At 40.7% G+C, this 15370-nt stretch overlaps 1 protein-coding gene across 1 annotated transcript; it reads right to left on the bottom strand.

The window, feature by feature from the left end:
• Positions 1–8230: 8230 nt before the first annotated feature.
• Positions 8231–10685, bottom strand: XCL1 (X-C motif chemokine ligand 1). The gene is made up of 3 exons (XM_063103820.1): positions 10625–10685; positions 9258–9372; positions 8231–8399 (listed from the first exon to the last, which is right to left on the bottom strand). Exons 1-3 carry the CDS (start codon positions 10683–10685, stop codon positions 8231–8233), a joined length of 345 nt encoding a protein of 114 aa, XP_062959890.1.
• Between the last annotated feature and the right edge of the window lie 4685 nt (positions 10686–15370).

Raw genomic sequence — 15370 nt, 5'->3', positions numbered from 1 at the left:
GGTAGATACTGTAGTAGACCGTTTTCTATCGCTTATAACAGAATACTTGAAACTGAGTAGTTTATAAGAAAATGAAATTTATTTCTCACAGTTTTAAAGGCTGGGAAGTCCGTGGTCCAGGGGGTGCATCTGCTGAGGGTCTTCTTAGTGCGGACTCTGTACAGAGTCCCGTGGTGATGAAGGGTATCACATAATGAGGGCTGGGTGAGAGTGTTTTTACGTGCTCTCCTTATAAAGCCACTACTCCACACCCATCATAACCCATTAATCAATTAACCCATTAATGCATTTTGATCCATTCATGAGGGCAGGGCTCTCACAATCCAATCACCTCCTAAGGGCTCCACCTTTCAATATTACCACATTGGGGATCACTCTTCCACATAAGTTTGGAAGGACATTCAAACCATAGCATTCTGCCCCTGACCCCACAAAACTCATGTCCCTTTTACATACAAATATATTCATTTCAGCCCCATAGCCCCAGTCTTAACTCATTCCAGCACCAACTCAAAAGTCCAATGTCCATAGTCTCAGCTGTGAAATCAAAACAAGTTATCTACTCTCAAGATACAATGGTGGGACAAGCATAAGACAGACATTCCCATTGCAAAAGGGAGAAATAGCCAAAAAGAAAGTATAACAGGTCTCAAATAAGTTCTAAGCCCAGTAGCGCAGGCATTAAATTTTAAAGCTGAAGAACAATCTCCCTTGATTCCATGTCCAGTATTCTCTACACACTGATGTGGAGTTTTGGCCTCCAAGTCCTCAGGCAGCCTCGCCCCTATGGCTTTTCTGGGCCACAGGCTGGCCTTGCACATGGGTAGCTCTACATTTTGGGGGTCTTGGTAGCAGTCCCACCTTGGTGAGGGTTCTCTGCTGCAACTTTAACCCCACATTTCTGCTCAACATTGCTGTAGTGGAAGCTCTCTGCAATGACTCTACCCCTACAACAAATTTTTTCCTGGGCCCCCAGGTTTTTCTATACATCCTTTGAAATCTGAGTGGAGGATGTCATGCCTCCACAGCTCTTACATTCTGCAGTTCTGAAGACTTAACACCACATAGATTCCACCAAGGCTTCTGGCTTTTGTCTTTTGAAGCAGCAGGTCCAGAAGAATCTCGGGCTAATTTAGCCACAGCTAGAGCAGCCACAGAAGCATCCCAAGGTGGCTCTCTGCAGCAAGCCTGTGGAGGGAGTTCTGTACCCCAAAACCATTTTGTCTTCCTAGGCCTCTGGGCCTATGACGGGAAGGGCAGCCTCAAATATCTCTGAAATGCCTTTGGGGTCTTTCTTCTGTTCTCTCGATGATCCCTTCTCTCTGTATTAATCTTCTTAGCAGTCACTGGATAAGACCCTTGATTTCCTCTACTGAACACACATTGTTGTTTTTCATGTGGCCGGACTGAGAGTTTTCCAATTTTTTACTCTGTGCTTCTCTTTTAATTATAAATTATATCTTTAAGTGATCTTTTTTTCTCTCATTTCACTGTACATTGTTAAAAGTACCCATAAAATAGCCTGAATGCTTTGCTGCTTATATCTTTCTTCCACTAAATACCCTGGTTCATCACTCTTAAGTTCCACATTCTATAAAGTCCTTGAGCATGGGCAAAATCCAGTCAAGTTCATCACAACTGAATAATAAGGATGACCTTTTCCCTAATTCCAATAAGCCCCTCATCATTTCTACCTGAGACCCCCTTACAATATTCTTTACTGTCCCTATTTCTATCAGCTTTTGGGTGACCACCACTTAACCATTCTCCAAGAAGTTTCAAGCTTTCCCTGATCTTCATGTCTTCAAAGCCCTTACCAGAATCTAGGCTTTTTCTAACCTGCTCCTCCAAATTCTTCCAGCCTCTGCCCATTACCCAGTTCCAAAGTCAATTTCACATTTTCAGGTATTTGTTATCAGCAACAGCCCCACTTCTCAGTACAAATTATCTGTATTAGTCATTTTTTGTTGTTGCTTATGACAGAATAGTTGAAACTGGGTAACTTACAAGAAAATAAAATTCATTTCTTACAGTTCTGAAGGCTGGGAAGTCCATGGTTCAGGGAGCCATCTGGTGAGGGTCTTTTTCTTCATGGAAACTCTGTACAGAGTTTCATGGTGATGCAGGATATCACATGGCAAGAAGAAAGCTTTTCCATGTGCTCTCCTTTTAAAGCCACCACTCCACACTCATGATAACCCATTAATCTATTAACTCATTAATGAATTGATCCATTCATGAGGGCAGGGCCCTCACAATTCAATCACCTCCCAAAGGCTCCACCTTCCAACACTGCCACAGTGGAGATCAATCTTCCACATGAGCTTGGGAGGACATTCAAACCATCGTAGATACTTTAGGTGGTTCTGGTTAATTAACAATCTGAAGGTATCAAAGAGCCTGAGTCCCTCGTATTCATACACACAGACACACACAAACTCCAGAATGACAGACATTTCCAAAAATGGGACTCTAGTCTGCGACAGCTTACAAAGACACAAGAAGTGTGGGGGGCACCTAAACAGACTCCTCTCTCTGATTGGGTTGATGCTGTTAATGGATTGTAGCATTCTTCTTTTGGGATATGGATCTAAGTAGATTTTTTTATCGCCAACAGTGCTTTGAACAACTTATGTTCAAAAGTTATTTCTGAGATGTTAAAAAATAGTACATGGAAAGGGGTTCAGATTAAGCTGAGGAAACACTGACGTGAGTGAAGTTTAACAAGTGTGTTTTCCACGGTACTTGTTAGAGACATTGACATGGTATGTTACTATGATTCTCCAAGAGGAGCAGGATGGTGGGATCATTTCCTAAATATGTTTGACCATAGAAGCTTTTTTTTTAATGGAGGCTCTCATGGGATACGTATTCCATAGAATGCTCTATGATTTAGATGAGTTAGATGCAATTATTAGGAAATAATAGAAAAACCCAGTTGAGAAGACAGAGGTCTCAACGAGTAAATTGTCAGCTTCTAGGAAATCTTGAAAATGCTTGAGGTATCTATTCCTTTTAAAATATCCACCCTCCATCTTACCACATCCTACCCCATTGACTAAGGATAATAAAAGCCAACATTTATTGAACCTATACTATGCCAGGCTCTATTTTAAGTGCTGTTTAAACCTCACAATAATCCCATGAGGTTGGCACTGTTATTATTACGGTTTTATAAATGAGGCAATCTGAGGCATGGAGAAATAGGAAAATTTCCCCACAGTCACCTGTATAGTATGTGGTGAAGCTAGTGTACAAATCCAGGCAGAGCTAAGGTTCCTAACCATCACACCAGCTTCTACCTCAGGGCGAGAGAGAGAGAGAGAGAGAGAGAGAGAGAGAGAGAGAGAGAGGTCACATAGAGACCCCTTCCTCTTTCATCCGCTGCTCACTGTGGGGTTAGTTGGCCGATGCTGTCCTCTCGCAGCCCCCTCCCCACCCACCCATCCTCTCCATCCACTCTTCAGAGACAGAGAACTCTTTCCTTCCATAGCATCTGGTATCTCTGATTAAGATTGTCCCAGCCTGGCCATGTGATCTTTCGTTTTCTTATTCTAGAATGTGAAACTGCCTTCCAATTATCTCATTCATCAATTCTACCTTGATGAGAAAAAGCACAAGTTTGGGGAAGAAGCAGATCATACCGCCTTAGCAGCTACTCTAGGCAACAGAGAGTGACAGGAAATCAACGCACTTCACTTGTATTTGACTGAAATTTCTTTGCGGGGGGGTGCAACTTTCTCTTAGCTGAGATTCCTCCAAATTTCTTTCCTAGCCTTCCAAATAATAGCTCCAGGTTACTCCTCTGGCCTTCCACTCTCAGCAGTTGATCCCAATTTTCATTAATTCCTCAAAAAAATTTTTAAAAAGTCCCTTTGACCTCTCCCGCACCCTCTCCTTGCTCAGACTCCACCTTTCAGTCACGCTTGGGCATTCCTGATTCTCACTCGAAATCTTCTCTTTCACCTCATTTCTCTTCTCCTCTAATTGTAGATTCATCTCTTTGCTCCTCTTTGCCTCCCACTACCGTGTGACAAATCCCTTTTAAAATAACGCTGATGACTCACCCAGTGGATACTGCATTCCATTTATATGTATCTTTTTTGCCCCCAAGGGGCATAAAGAGTTTTACGGATATTCGGTCTTTTTTTTTAACCTCATTCTTGTAAAAGGATTGTCTGTCAAAGGGGAATAAAAATGTAGCTTGGGCTTCTGTCTGAATTACTTGAGTAGTACAGCTGATAATCAGTATTTCATTTTTCCAGGCTTCTTTCATCTCCTCATCTGCTCTCCTGGGTGCTTTTTATTTCACTCAGGGTTTATTAGTAACCACACCAGAATACTACCAATCGATTGTGCTGTTTCGTAACCAGTCACCCAAGCTGGAAACCTGAGTGGTCTCAACTCTTCCAACTAGTTCACTCCCACATCCAGTCAGTAACCAAGCCATCCCAGTCCTGCCTCGGGCCCCCTTGCTCCTATTCCCACTGCCACCACCTGACCCAGGCTGTCATCTCCTCCTATCCAGTCCATTTTCTACATTCCTGCAAGTTGTTATTCTAAACCTCAGATCTGGTCATGTTGCTCCCTGGGCCCCTCTGCTTAAAATCTGACCCTTTGTCATGGTACTCTGGCCTTCAATCTAACCTCAACCCACTTTTCCTCTAGGATCCCTGAGCCTATAGCCACCCATCCAGGAAAAAAGGAGTTTCCCTACATGTGCCTTGGTTTCCCTGCCGGTGTGCTTTCATTCCGGTGTTGCCCTCTGGCAAGAGGGCCTGGCCCTGGCTTCTCTTCCTAGTAAGGTCCTCAGGTTTAAAGGTACAACTTTTTAAAATTTATTTATTTGTTATATTTTTTATGTTCTAAGATGATGTTGCAGAGAAGTTGGGGGTGGGGAGAAGAGAAGGGGGGAGAAAAATAGGGTGGGAGGAGGAGGATGGAGGGGGCATGGTCAAGGCCCATAGCACCCCCCTCATTCCGGCAGGGGAGACCAGGGGCCTTCCAGCAGCAGCTCAGTCATTGCTGGGCTGGATGCAGATGTCAGAGGGGTGTGGCTGAAGCCCTCTGACCCCCACCACCCCGGCTCAGGAGCCCAGGGTGTTTCCAGTGGCAGCTCGGTGGTCATTGCTGGGCTTGGTGCAGACATTGCAGGGGCATAGCTGAGGCCATTTGGTGACTGTCATGAGCTTCATGACAGCAGACTAAATTCTGTGACCCTGTACTCTGCAGGTACTCCACAAATATTCAAGACCTTGAATAAATCAGAAAATGCTTGGTCTATGGATCTCTGAAACCCCACTGATGTCAAGTTTATTGCTCCTCAGCCCTGCCTCCTACTTCTTCTAGGTGGTTGGCTCCAATTTTGTTCCCACAGATCCAATCATAGCTTAGCCAATAAATAATGCAAATAAAGCAATTCCCATAATTATGATTTTCTCCTATCCCAGTCTTAGCTCCCCACAGCCAAAGAAATGAGTGAACAAGGCCATTGGTCCAAAGCATTCAGCATGTGCAGTTGAAACACACCACCAGAGTCAGGCAGTCAAATGCACCTCCTGGCTGATTAGTAAAGGCCCCTGAGACAAAGGAAAAATGTGTTGTGCTATGCCAGGCCAAGTTCAAAAGTCGCCAGGTTCAGAGACACCTCCCAGTTGGCTTCCTGGCCCCTGTCTTGTTCTCTACACTCCATCGTCCACCCAGCAGCCAATGTCATTTCCTGTAAAATACAATACTGTACATAATCCTTGGTGTAAGTAGCCTTTAAAATGAAATACTGTACATCATCCTTGAAAGGGCAGATAAGGCCCTTCGTGATATCTCCTCTATCTCTCTGACCTCACCTTTGGCCCCCACTCCCTTTACTTCCTAACCTTTGCTCTATCATCAATCATATTAAACTCCTCGCATTTCCTTAATGCATTAGGATTTCTTTAACTCGCAGGCCTTTGCATGTGCTGCTGTTCCCTTTGCCTGGAATACACTGAAACCCTCTGGCTAACTCTGACTCATCTTTCAGGTCTCAGATTAAAGGCCATTTTCAATGGGAAGCCAGTCCTGACCCTCACTATATGCTAAGACCTGGACAGGTTTGCTCTTGTGTGTCCAAAGCTCATTCCCTGTGCTTTGCATACCATTTTGCATATGACACCATGTTGAAATTGTCTGCTTACTTATATGTTTCCCCAGTGCAAGATCCCTGAAGGTAAGATGTCTGGTTTCAACATCTGCCACTGCCTAGCAAACATGTGGAATGCATTAGGCACACAATAAATACCAACTGGTTGAGTGAATAGATGAAAGGAAGGCTCCCGTGGAAAGGGAAAGAGGGGAGATTTTACCAGAATGTAAGCCCTGTGAAAGCAGAGACCTTACTGTATCTTCAGTTTCTGCCACATAGTAGACCCTCAGTAAGTATTTACTGAGTGAATGAATGTATGTATGAATGAATGAAGTAGGTAGGTTAGATAAGGATATTATGCAGTACTGAATAGTCTGCTTATGTGTCCTTTACATAGGATTTGGTCTTACAGAAACTGGCTTCTGAGGAGAGGCAGGCAGCATGTCACAGTTGTTGACAGCTTGAACGTGGAGCCATGTTTCCATGAGTTCAAAACTGACCTCCACCCCTCACTGACTGAGGGATCTTAACGAAGTTAATTAGCCTTTCTGTGCCTCAGTTGTTTTATCTTTAATTGAGGTCTGCTATGTGTTTAAATGGGTTAATATTTGTAAAGCAAGAAAATAGTTCTGGTTACATAATAAATACAGTATTTATTATAAAAAAATTTAAAAATCTGATGAATTGAAAAGTCAGGTACTACCCATGTCCTTCCACATATCACTTTATCATAATTTTATATAAACCCCTAGGGCCCGGAAGGCATTTGGGAAACATGAATAGAAGCTCAATCAGGAGGTCATTCCATTCATCTTTTGTGACTTTGCTATTTTTCACCTCTCATAAAACAAGAATTTTATTATTACTAAGGGCTTTTTTTTTTTTAAGAGCATGCTTGAAAATCATTGTAGACAAATAGCAATAAGAAAGGATAGGCAACCCCACCATTTGCTAAGAGGCAACTTTTTAACTTTCCACTCTGGTTCACTAGTCGTATGACTAGAACTGAGCTGATTCCAACAGACTGGCCTCAACTCCCGTCTGAAAGTTCTCGATATTTCTGAGCATCTCTTCAGGACTAGACCACGGCTAGTGCTTTTCTTTTCACTTGAAACTGTCAAGGCAAGGTCAGTTCTTCCTATTTAGAGTTATACAGAACAGGATGTATATGTCATCAGCTACTTGGATAGTAGAACTATAGAGATGAAACACATCAGCAATTTAATGAGAATTCAGGAGAGCCTGAGTCCGAGGTGTTGAGTGACCAGATGTACATTTAAGTAAAAGTTTACTGCAAATTGTGATCACATCAAGAAATGTTCCATGTGACAGTATTAGGGGCATTTAGAGCTTTTATCATAACTTTTATGATAACTAGAGTAGTGACAATTACAAAAATCACAGTAAAGTGATGAGATTATTGCCCAATTCAAAAAGTGTTGATTTTTACTTGAATAAACTTTCTTTACACCAGAAGTCTAACTTTTGCTAACTGGACAAATGAAAAAAATGACAAGCCCTCTTTTTTTACGTTTAGCAGGAGATCAAAAGGAAACTCAGAGAGGTAAGAGAATTTGTTCAAGATCAAACTTAAGTGAAGCCACTTTTTGGGTAGTGGACCCTCAAAATGGGAACCCCAGAACAGCTGGATTATTTTCTCCTTTATTCTGTAAATAGTACTCTATTCTGATGACAAGTTGAAATAGATCTTGAATAGTTGCCCTTGTCAAAGTAGCAACTTGTGACTCATGTGTAGAGAACCGTTACAAGCTGGAACCTGAGAATGATGAATACAGATTTTATCCCTGATAAACACTGGCCAAAATCTCTCTCATCATACAGATACCATAAAAGAGAGGTACAGAAATAGAAGAAAAATGATATATTCCCCATATATAATAAACAGACTATAGAACTATTCTTAAAAATAAATATTTATTAATTTGAGCATATAAAGGAATATGAAAAACATTAGAAAATAAAAATACAAGAAAATAATTTGACTCATGCAGCATTTTTGTAAAAGGTGAGTATAACCTAATTAGTCTGTGAGCCTGTAAAGTGAAATGAGCTGGTTGTCTAGAGAGGAGACAGGGTGCCAGGAGGCCACTACCCAGTCAAGGTCTCAGCTGTATGGGTGGATTGCTGGGTTCCTGTAGGCCTGGGCTGCATCGCGTTACTTCTGGCTTTGGACTTGCTGTCCACGCTCTTGACTGCTGCTTTCACCCAATTGGCATGAGGATCAGCACAGATTTTTAGGCCACGTTTGGTAATAAAACTGTAATGCAAGGAAAAGATAAGTAAAGTCAGCCACATCCTCAAAGCCAGAGGGCCAGGAGTTAAGAACAAACCAAACATGAAGAGGTGTCCTGCAGAAAATGCCAGAAAAAATATGCTTTCAGAACCATGAAACCATAAATGAACACCTTTCTTCTGCCACCTATTTTGACATAAAGGAGAAATATCTCCTTTGTTCACTAGAATTCACAGCTCCTTTTCTCATCAGTGCCACCAATTGTTGTAACTAAAATAGACATTTGTGGCCATCAAGTTCAATTACATATCCTCTTTCTTTTCAAACCTAAATATATTCATCTTATTTTTTGGATAAAGGTGATTTCTTTCTTTATTTTAATTTCTTATGGTAAAGATTGCAATTATGTGTTGGGAAGAGGTGCTACTTCTGAAAAGAGAATGGAACCAGGTAGCCTAGTTTTTGACATATTTCCTTGAGATACGGCAACTGTTAAGCACAGCATTCTGCCTAACTCCAGCCCTACGTGCCCACACCAGAGTGGCTGCGTGGACAAATCCTGACCTGGGCTGGCCATCTCTCACCCTAGTACTCAGAACTGGGCACACTATTCATGTGGTTTCTAGTCAGACTATTATGCTAAGCTACATCAGAAAGGAGGACTTGCATTCTTTATTTGGCGGCCAAATTTTTGCAATAATCACTGTTTGGAGGGGCTGCATGAGGACATGATTTATATAGAAAAATAAAGGAGCTATAGGTTAAGTTGAGGTTTTCCTCCATGGTGACCTAACTTTCCTGAGGAGGGCAGCATTTCTATATACTATATTTCTATATTTCTATATATTCCACCAAGCCCAGCTTTGGAGGAGACAGACTCACATTACTGCTTTCATGGAGCCCTCCTTGATGGTGTAGGTCTTGATTCTGTTAACTGGCAGTCGCTGGGTAGTTAGACTCACACAAATACTCTTATCTGGGACTTCACTTCCCACACCTGAGGAGGGAAAAAAACAACATAAATAAAATGAAACAATAAGTCAACAATTATTAAGTTCAAGGGAACGATCACCTGTTAAATTACTCTGGGAGTGGTGTAGGAATACAGGGCCATTTGCTCCTTTGGGGAAGAGATAACTCATATTGGCATCCTCAGTGTCTTCACCTGTCATCTCAGTAAGATGCCAGGCACATAGCAACATGCAACCTAATTTAGTAGTCTTAAAATTTTTGTTTCATCAATATTTTTTGTTTTGCCCACAATTTCAGGAGTTCCAGACTTTGCCACCTTTATTCTTGGACCCCCTTGAGGATCCATGATCAGGTTACAGTATTGTAGTCTAAGCAATAAGTCTACAAATTAGGATACAAATAAGTCTACAAATTAATTCTAGACAGTAGGAAAAAGTGATCCTTTAAGAAATACCTGTTTAACACTCAGGTAAGGCTCAGAATATCTGAATCTCACCTGGGTATGTCTTGCAGGTTGATTTGATTCTATATAAAGTATTGATCTATCTGTTAACACTTATTATCACACAGTCTCTTAAAAATTCAAGAGATTTTTCATAAATGGTAACGTATTTCATAGCACTAATAATAGACACCCCCTTCCCCCACATATTTGAAGGTAATATTGATTTTTCTGAATATGAAAATATGAGCTTCCAATCATTTTTGGTTTGGTTTTTGTTTTTTAATAGAAAACATTGATTTGCTGTAAGACATATATCCTCTAGCTCATTCCCACATTGTGATTGAACTCTCAAAGATTCTGAGAATTAGGCAAGATCAATATTAAATGGGTCAAAGCTACAAATGCATTTATAGTCATTATCAACATTCTGTAGCTAACATTAACCAAAAAATTATTACTTGTAAGGAAATCTGATGTGATTAAATAAATAAATACACCATAAGATTTATTTAATTTTAATCCCAAGGAAGAGTATCTGTTATTATATTCAATTCATAGATAAATAAGAATAGGCCCATAGTGGTTAAGAAATTTACCCAAAATCACTTAGTTAAGAAGAGTAGGAGCCCAGTTACTAACCAAGTTCTCTCTGTCCTGGGAGTCTACAAAGGCCCCTAGAGTCGAAATTGTCATCCCCGTTTTGCACATGGGAAGTTTGAGGCTTCCCTTGGGAAAGCAGTTTACTCCAGTCAAGAGCTGAGTCGACCCCCAAATGTGCACCCACCTGCCTCGCATCCCTGTTCCCCATCTCATAAACAACTTCCCAACTTACCTTCCACAGCATACGCAGCGAGACAGCAGATGCCGAGGAAGGCCAGGATGAGAGTTCTCATGGCTGAGGTCTGCCGAGCTGTGCAGGAGAGAGTGAGCCTCGAGCTCCTCGCCAGCCTCTTTTATGGCTCCGATGGTCAGCGAGCTTCCTGTGGTGAGAGGGGGCTTTCGAGGTGGGTGTGGGATCATGGAAAGTACTTGCAATACTGATGCTTTTTTCTCTTGAAAAAAAAATTTTTAAAGCTTCCTTCACCCCGCTCATACTAACCGCACACCTGTGGCCTTTTCCCCTTTTCCTGTGGTTAATGTGTCAATGAAACCAAATGTATGCATACATGAAAGAAAATGGGGTTGTCTCATCTCCGGCCAGCAGTGTAAACTCAGATCTTCCACTGTGGACATGCCCCCAGCCTGTGTCATTTTGGTGGCCCAGCAAGGGGACAATGTAAAGGAAATGAGGTGGGTGGTCACTGTGGTCCATCTACCTACCTCATGTAACATCCACTGTGACATGAGGGCTTCCACAGCTACGAATTGTGAGCCTGTGACACCACCATCTAATTCCCCAGGGAGGCAAGGGATGCTGCTGCCACACTGCGCTTCGCATTCCCCTGCTTGCTGCATCTCATTTCTGTCCTCCACCCCCATTCAAGATACCTCTGGTTCTTTACACCACTCTCCCCAGGCACCCAAGAAATAGTCAAGTAACTTTTTTGAGCATGTCTATGTGCACGTTTGCTTTATTGCAATGTAATATATACATTTTCAAAAGCTTTTGAAAAGTTGTCCTATGCTAACTTTATTTGGGGGGAAAAGAAGAGAGAGAGAGAAAGAGAGAAAATGATCTATAATCTTCCCATTGGAAGAGTTTTTATTTTTAATGTTTTTCCAGTGAGTCTCTATTGGTGTACATATTTTGCATAATTGTGATCATTATAAATACTATTTTAGCATCAATTTAATTATCTTCCCATGTTTCTTCAGTTTTCATGTTTCTACTTTGAGTAAATATATACACATATACATTAAAACATTCCCTTGTAACACTGTTCCATAGTTCATATCTATAAGGTCAATTTTCATTAATATACACTGAAGTATTTCCCTTTAATAACTAGGAGTAGGAATACTGTATAAGATTATGTGATCATCTCTATAGCTCTTGTTATGTATTGCCAAACAGTCTTCCCAAAATGGAGTTTCAATTTGCAAAGCCTGCAGCAGCGTTTGAGGATATTAGTTGTGCTACAACCTTTCTGAACTCAGTTTTTTGTTGTTTGTTTTACATAGGCATGTATAAAATGTATTTATCAAATATATGTATAGTTAAAGGTTTTGCTATTGCTGTTATGAATATGAAAATAAAATCTTACGTTTCCATACAAATTACAAATTAACCTCTTAGAAATTTTCATTAATAGCATTTAATTTTCCATTAATAGCTTTTTAATTATCTCTCCCTTGCTACACCATCTGTCCCTAAACTCTGAACTTATCATGCATTCAAACTGCTTCTGCTCCTATTGTCCTTGACATGAAGTAATATGCTGTCTTCCAAATACAGATATGTGGGGCTATCTCCTCAATACTCACTCATATGTCATTCTCAACCAAGCTATACTAAGTATACCTTCTTAGTAGCTCTTTAAGATGTCTTCCCTTCTCTTTTCACACTGCTCAAGGTGGATCATTATAATCGTTTGTTAGGACGATTGCAGTAGACCAACTGGTTTCCTAGGCCAGAGTCTCCTCCCTTTCCAGTCTACTCTCCACAACATTGCCAGAGTAATTATTCTGAAGGCTTAATCTAATCATGTCATTTCCCTACTGAGAATCTTTTTGCTAATTCCCATTGCCTACAGGATTCATTTTAAATGTCATGTATAAGGTTGTTTAAACGTGTGCAGTCAACCAAATGTGCCATCCTCTTCTGTACTCCCCACGTGTTGCTTCCTTTACCTGGAATGCACATGCCAGCTCCCTACATAGTTACTTTTAAACCCCTCCTCTCTATGCAAAGGTACTTCAAAAAGTTCACAGGAAAATGGAATTAAAATATAATACAAATCTTTCCATGAACTTTTTAAGGCCCTCTCATGTAAGTTTTCCTGAATTCTCTGCATAAAATTAAGTTCTACCATCCTTTATCTTCCCTTGAAACTTTGTCCTCACTGCTGTTTTACCACTGATCTCATTGTATTATCCTACTCACTTACATTTCTGCTTCTCCCACTAGATGATGGGCTCCTTGAGAGTAGGAAATTGCCTCTGTCATCTCTGGGTCCCTGGAACTAGCAGAAAGTCTAGTATGTAGTAGTCACTCAACAAATGTTTTTTGAATAAATGAATTCTTTTTTAAAAAATCAAAATTATGGTGATTGTGCATTAAGTGAAGGATGACCATCTAAAACTTAAAGGCATAATCCATGACATTGGTCTGGGCAATGATTTTTTGGATATGATCCCAAAAGCACAGGCAACAAAAGCAAAATTACACAAATGGCTCTACATCAAACAAAAATGCTTCTGCACAGAGAAGAAAATAATCAACAGAGTGAAGAGACAACCTACACAATGAAAGAAAATATTTGCAAACTGTACATCTGATAAGGGATTCCAAAATGTATAAGGAACCAAACTCAACAGTAAGAAAACAAATAATCCAATTTAAAAGTGGGCAAAGAACCTGAATAGATGTTTCTCAAAAGAAGACATGCAAATGGCCAACACGTAAGTGAAAAAATGCTCAACATCGCTAATCATCAGAGAAACACAAAACCACAATGAGATATCATCTCATATCTGTTAGGATGGCTATTATCAAAAACACAAAGGGTAACAAATGTTGGCAAGGATGTGAAGAACCCTTACACTCTGTTGGTGGAAATGTAACTTAGTACACCATTGTGAAAAACAGTATAGAAGTTCCTCAAAAAATTTAAAATACAACTTTCCTATGATCCAGCAATCCCACTACTGGGTATATATCCAAAGGAAATGAAATCAGCATGTCAAAGAAATATCTGCAGTCCCATGTTCATTGCAGCATTATTCGCAATAGCCAAGATGTGGAATCAATCTAAATGTCTTTCAGTGGATGAATGGATTAAAAAATGTGTACATACACAATAGAATATTATTCAGCCATAAAAAGGGGAAAATCCTATAATTTACAACAGCATGGATGACCTGGAGAACGTTATGCTAAGTAAAAAAAGGCAGGCATAGAAAGACAAATACCACATGATCTCACTCATATGCGCAATCTAAGAAAGTTGATCTTGAAGTAGAGAGTGAAATGGTTGTTATCAAGAGCTAGGGTGGTGGGAAAGGGGGGTTGATGTTGGTCAGAGGATACAAAATCTCAGTTAGATAGGAGAAATAAATTCAAGAAATCTACTATACAACATGGTGTCTATAGTTAGCAATATATTGTATTCTTGAAAAATGCTGGTTGGATGTAAAGTGTTCTCACCACAAAATTAACTATGTGAGTTAACACATATGCTAATTAGCTAGATTTAGTCATTCCACGATATATATGTACTTCAAAACATCATGTGTACATGATAATTACATGCAATTTTGTCTGCCAATTAAAAAATAGAATAAAATACATACATACATATATACATAAAGCCAGGAGATTGTGCTTATGGCTTTCTCACGTCTTCAATCAAATAGACAAACTAACCAATGGCTGAGCTTTTATTTAGCATATTGAAATGGAATTTCTTTAACTCACAGAATGAATTGTTCACTTCCAATTTATGAAAGCACACAGCAGAGTCTCTGGTGGAAAAGAATTAAGAAACAAGAAAGTAGAAACCTTGAGCAGAACAGGCAGAACTTGCTAATGCGTGGACATTGCCTGGCAGCAACCATTTGAGGGATATTAGTCATGATGAATTTCTTTCCCCCTTGACTCCTCTTTCTCCTAGACGCCACACCCAACTGTCAGCACACACTGTTGACTCTCTATCCTCAAAACAGAATCTAAACTCTTGTCATCACCCCCCCACACACACACACTCCTAGCCAACATTACCTCTCACCTGTGTCAGTGGGTTTGTTCAGTAGCCTCTTAATGAGTCTTCACCTGCCTGCTCTCTGTCAACTTACCACACCTGACTAGGTAATAATTTCCAAATGAGTCACATCATGTCAATTCTCTCCTCAAAATCATTCAGTGGCTCCCCATTTTTATGAGTTAAATCCGAAACCTTTACAAGGGCTTATCAGAGCCTTCATGACCAACACTCCTCTCCCATCCACTCTCTGACACCATCCACTGTTACCTTCCTTCCTCTCACTCCACATGTCAGTCATGCTTCAGCCTTTGAGCCTTTGCACTTTCTGTTCCCTCTGCCTGATGTTCCCTTCCCTCATACAGAAGCGTGGCTCCCTCACTGTATTAGTCCATTTCGTGTTGCTATAACAGAATTACCCGAGACTGGGTAATTTATAAGGAAGAGAGGTTTATTTGACTTACAATTCTGGGACAGCTGCATCTGGCACTGGCCTCAGGCTGCTTCTACTTGTTGGAGAAAGCAGCAGGCAGCTGGTGGGTACAAGCAGATCACACAGTGAGAGGAAGCAAGAGAGAGAGAGAGGAGGTGCCAGGGTCTTTCTAAACAGCCAGCTCTCACAGGAACTAATAGAGCAAGAACTCACTCATTAATCACTCCTCCCCCAGGGAGAGCATTCATCCATTCATGAGGGATCCACCCCCATGACTCAAACAGCT

Source organism: Cynocephalus volans, chromosome 8 (genome assembly GCF_027409185.1).
Source record: "Cynocephalus volans isolate mCynVol1 chromosome 8, mCynVol1.pri, whole genome shotgun sequence".
In the NCBI taxonomy this organism is placed as follows: Eukaryota; Metazoa; Chordata; class Mammalia; order Dermoptera; family Cynocephalidae; genus Cynocephalus; species Cynocephalus volans.
The sequence above is the reverse complement of the archived record's forward strand: the minus strand, read 5'-3'. Positions and strand labels throughout refer to the sequence as shown.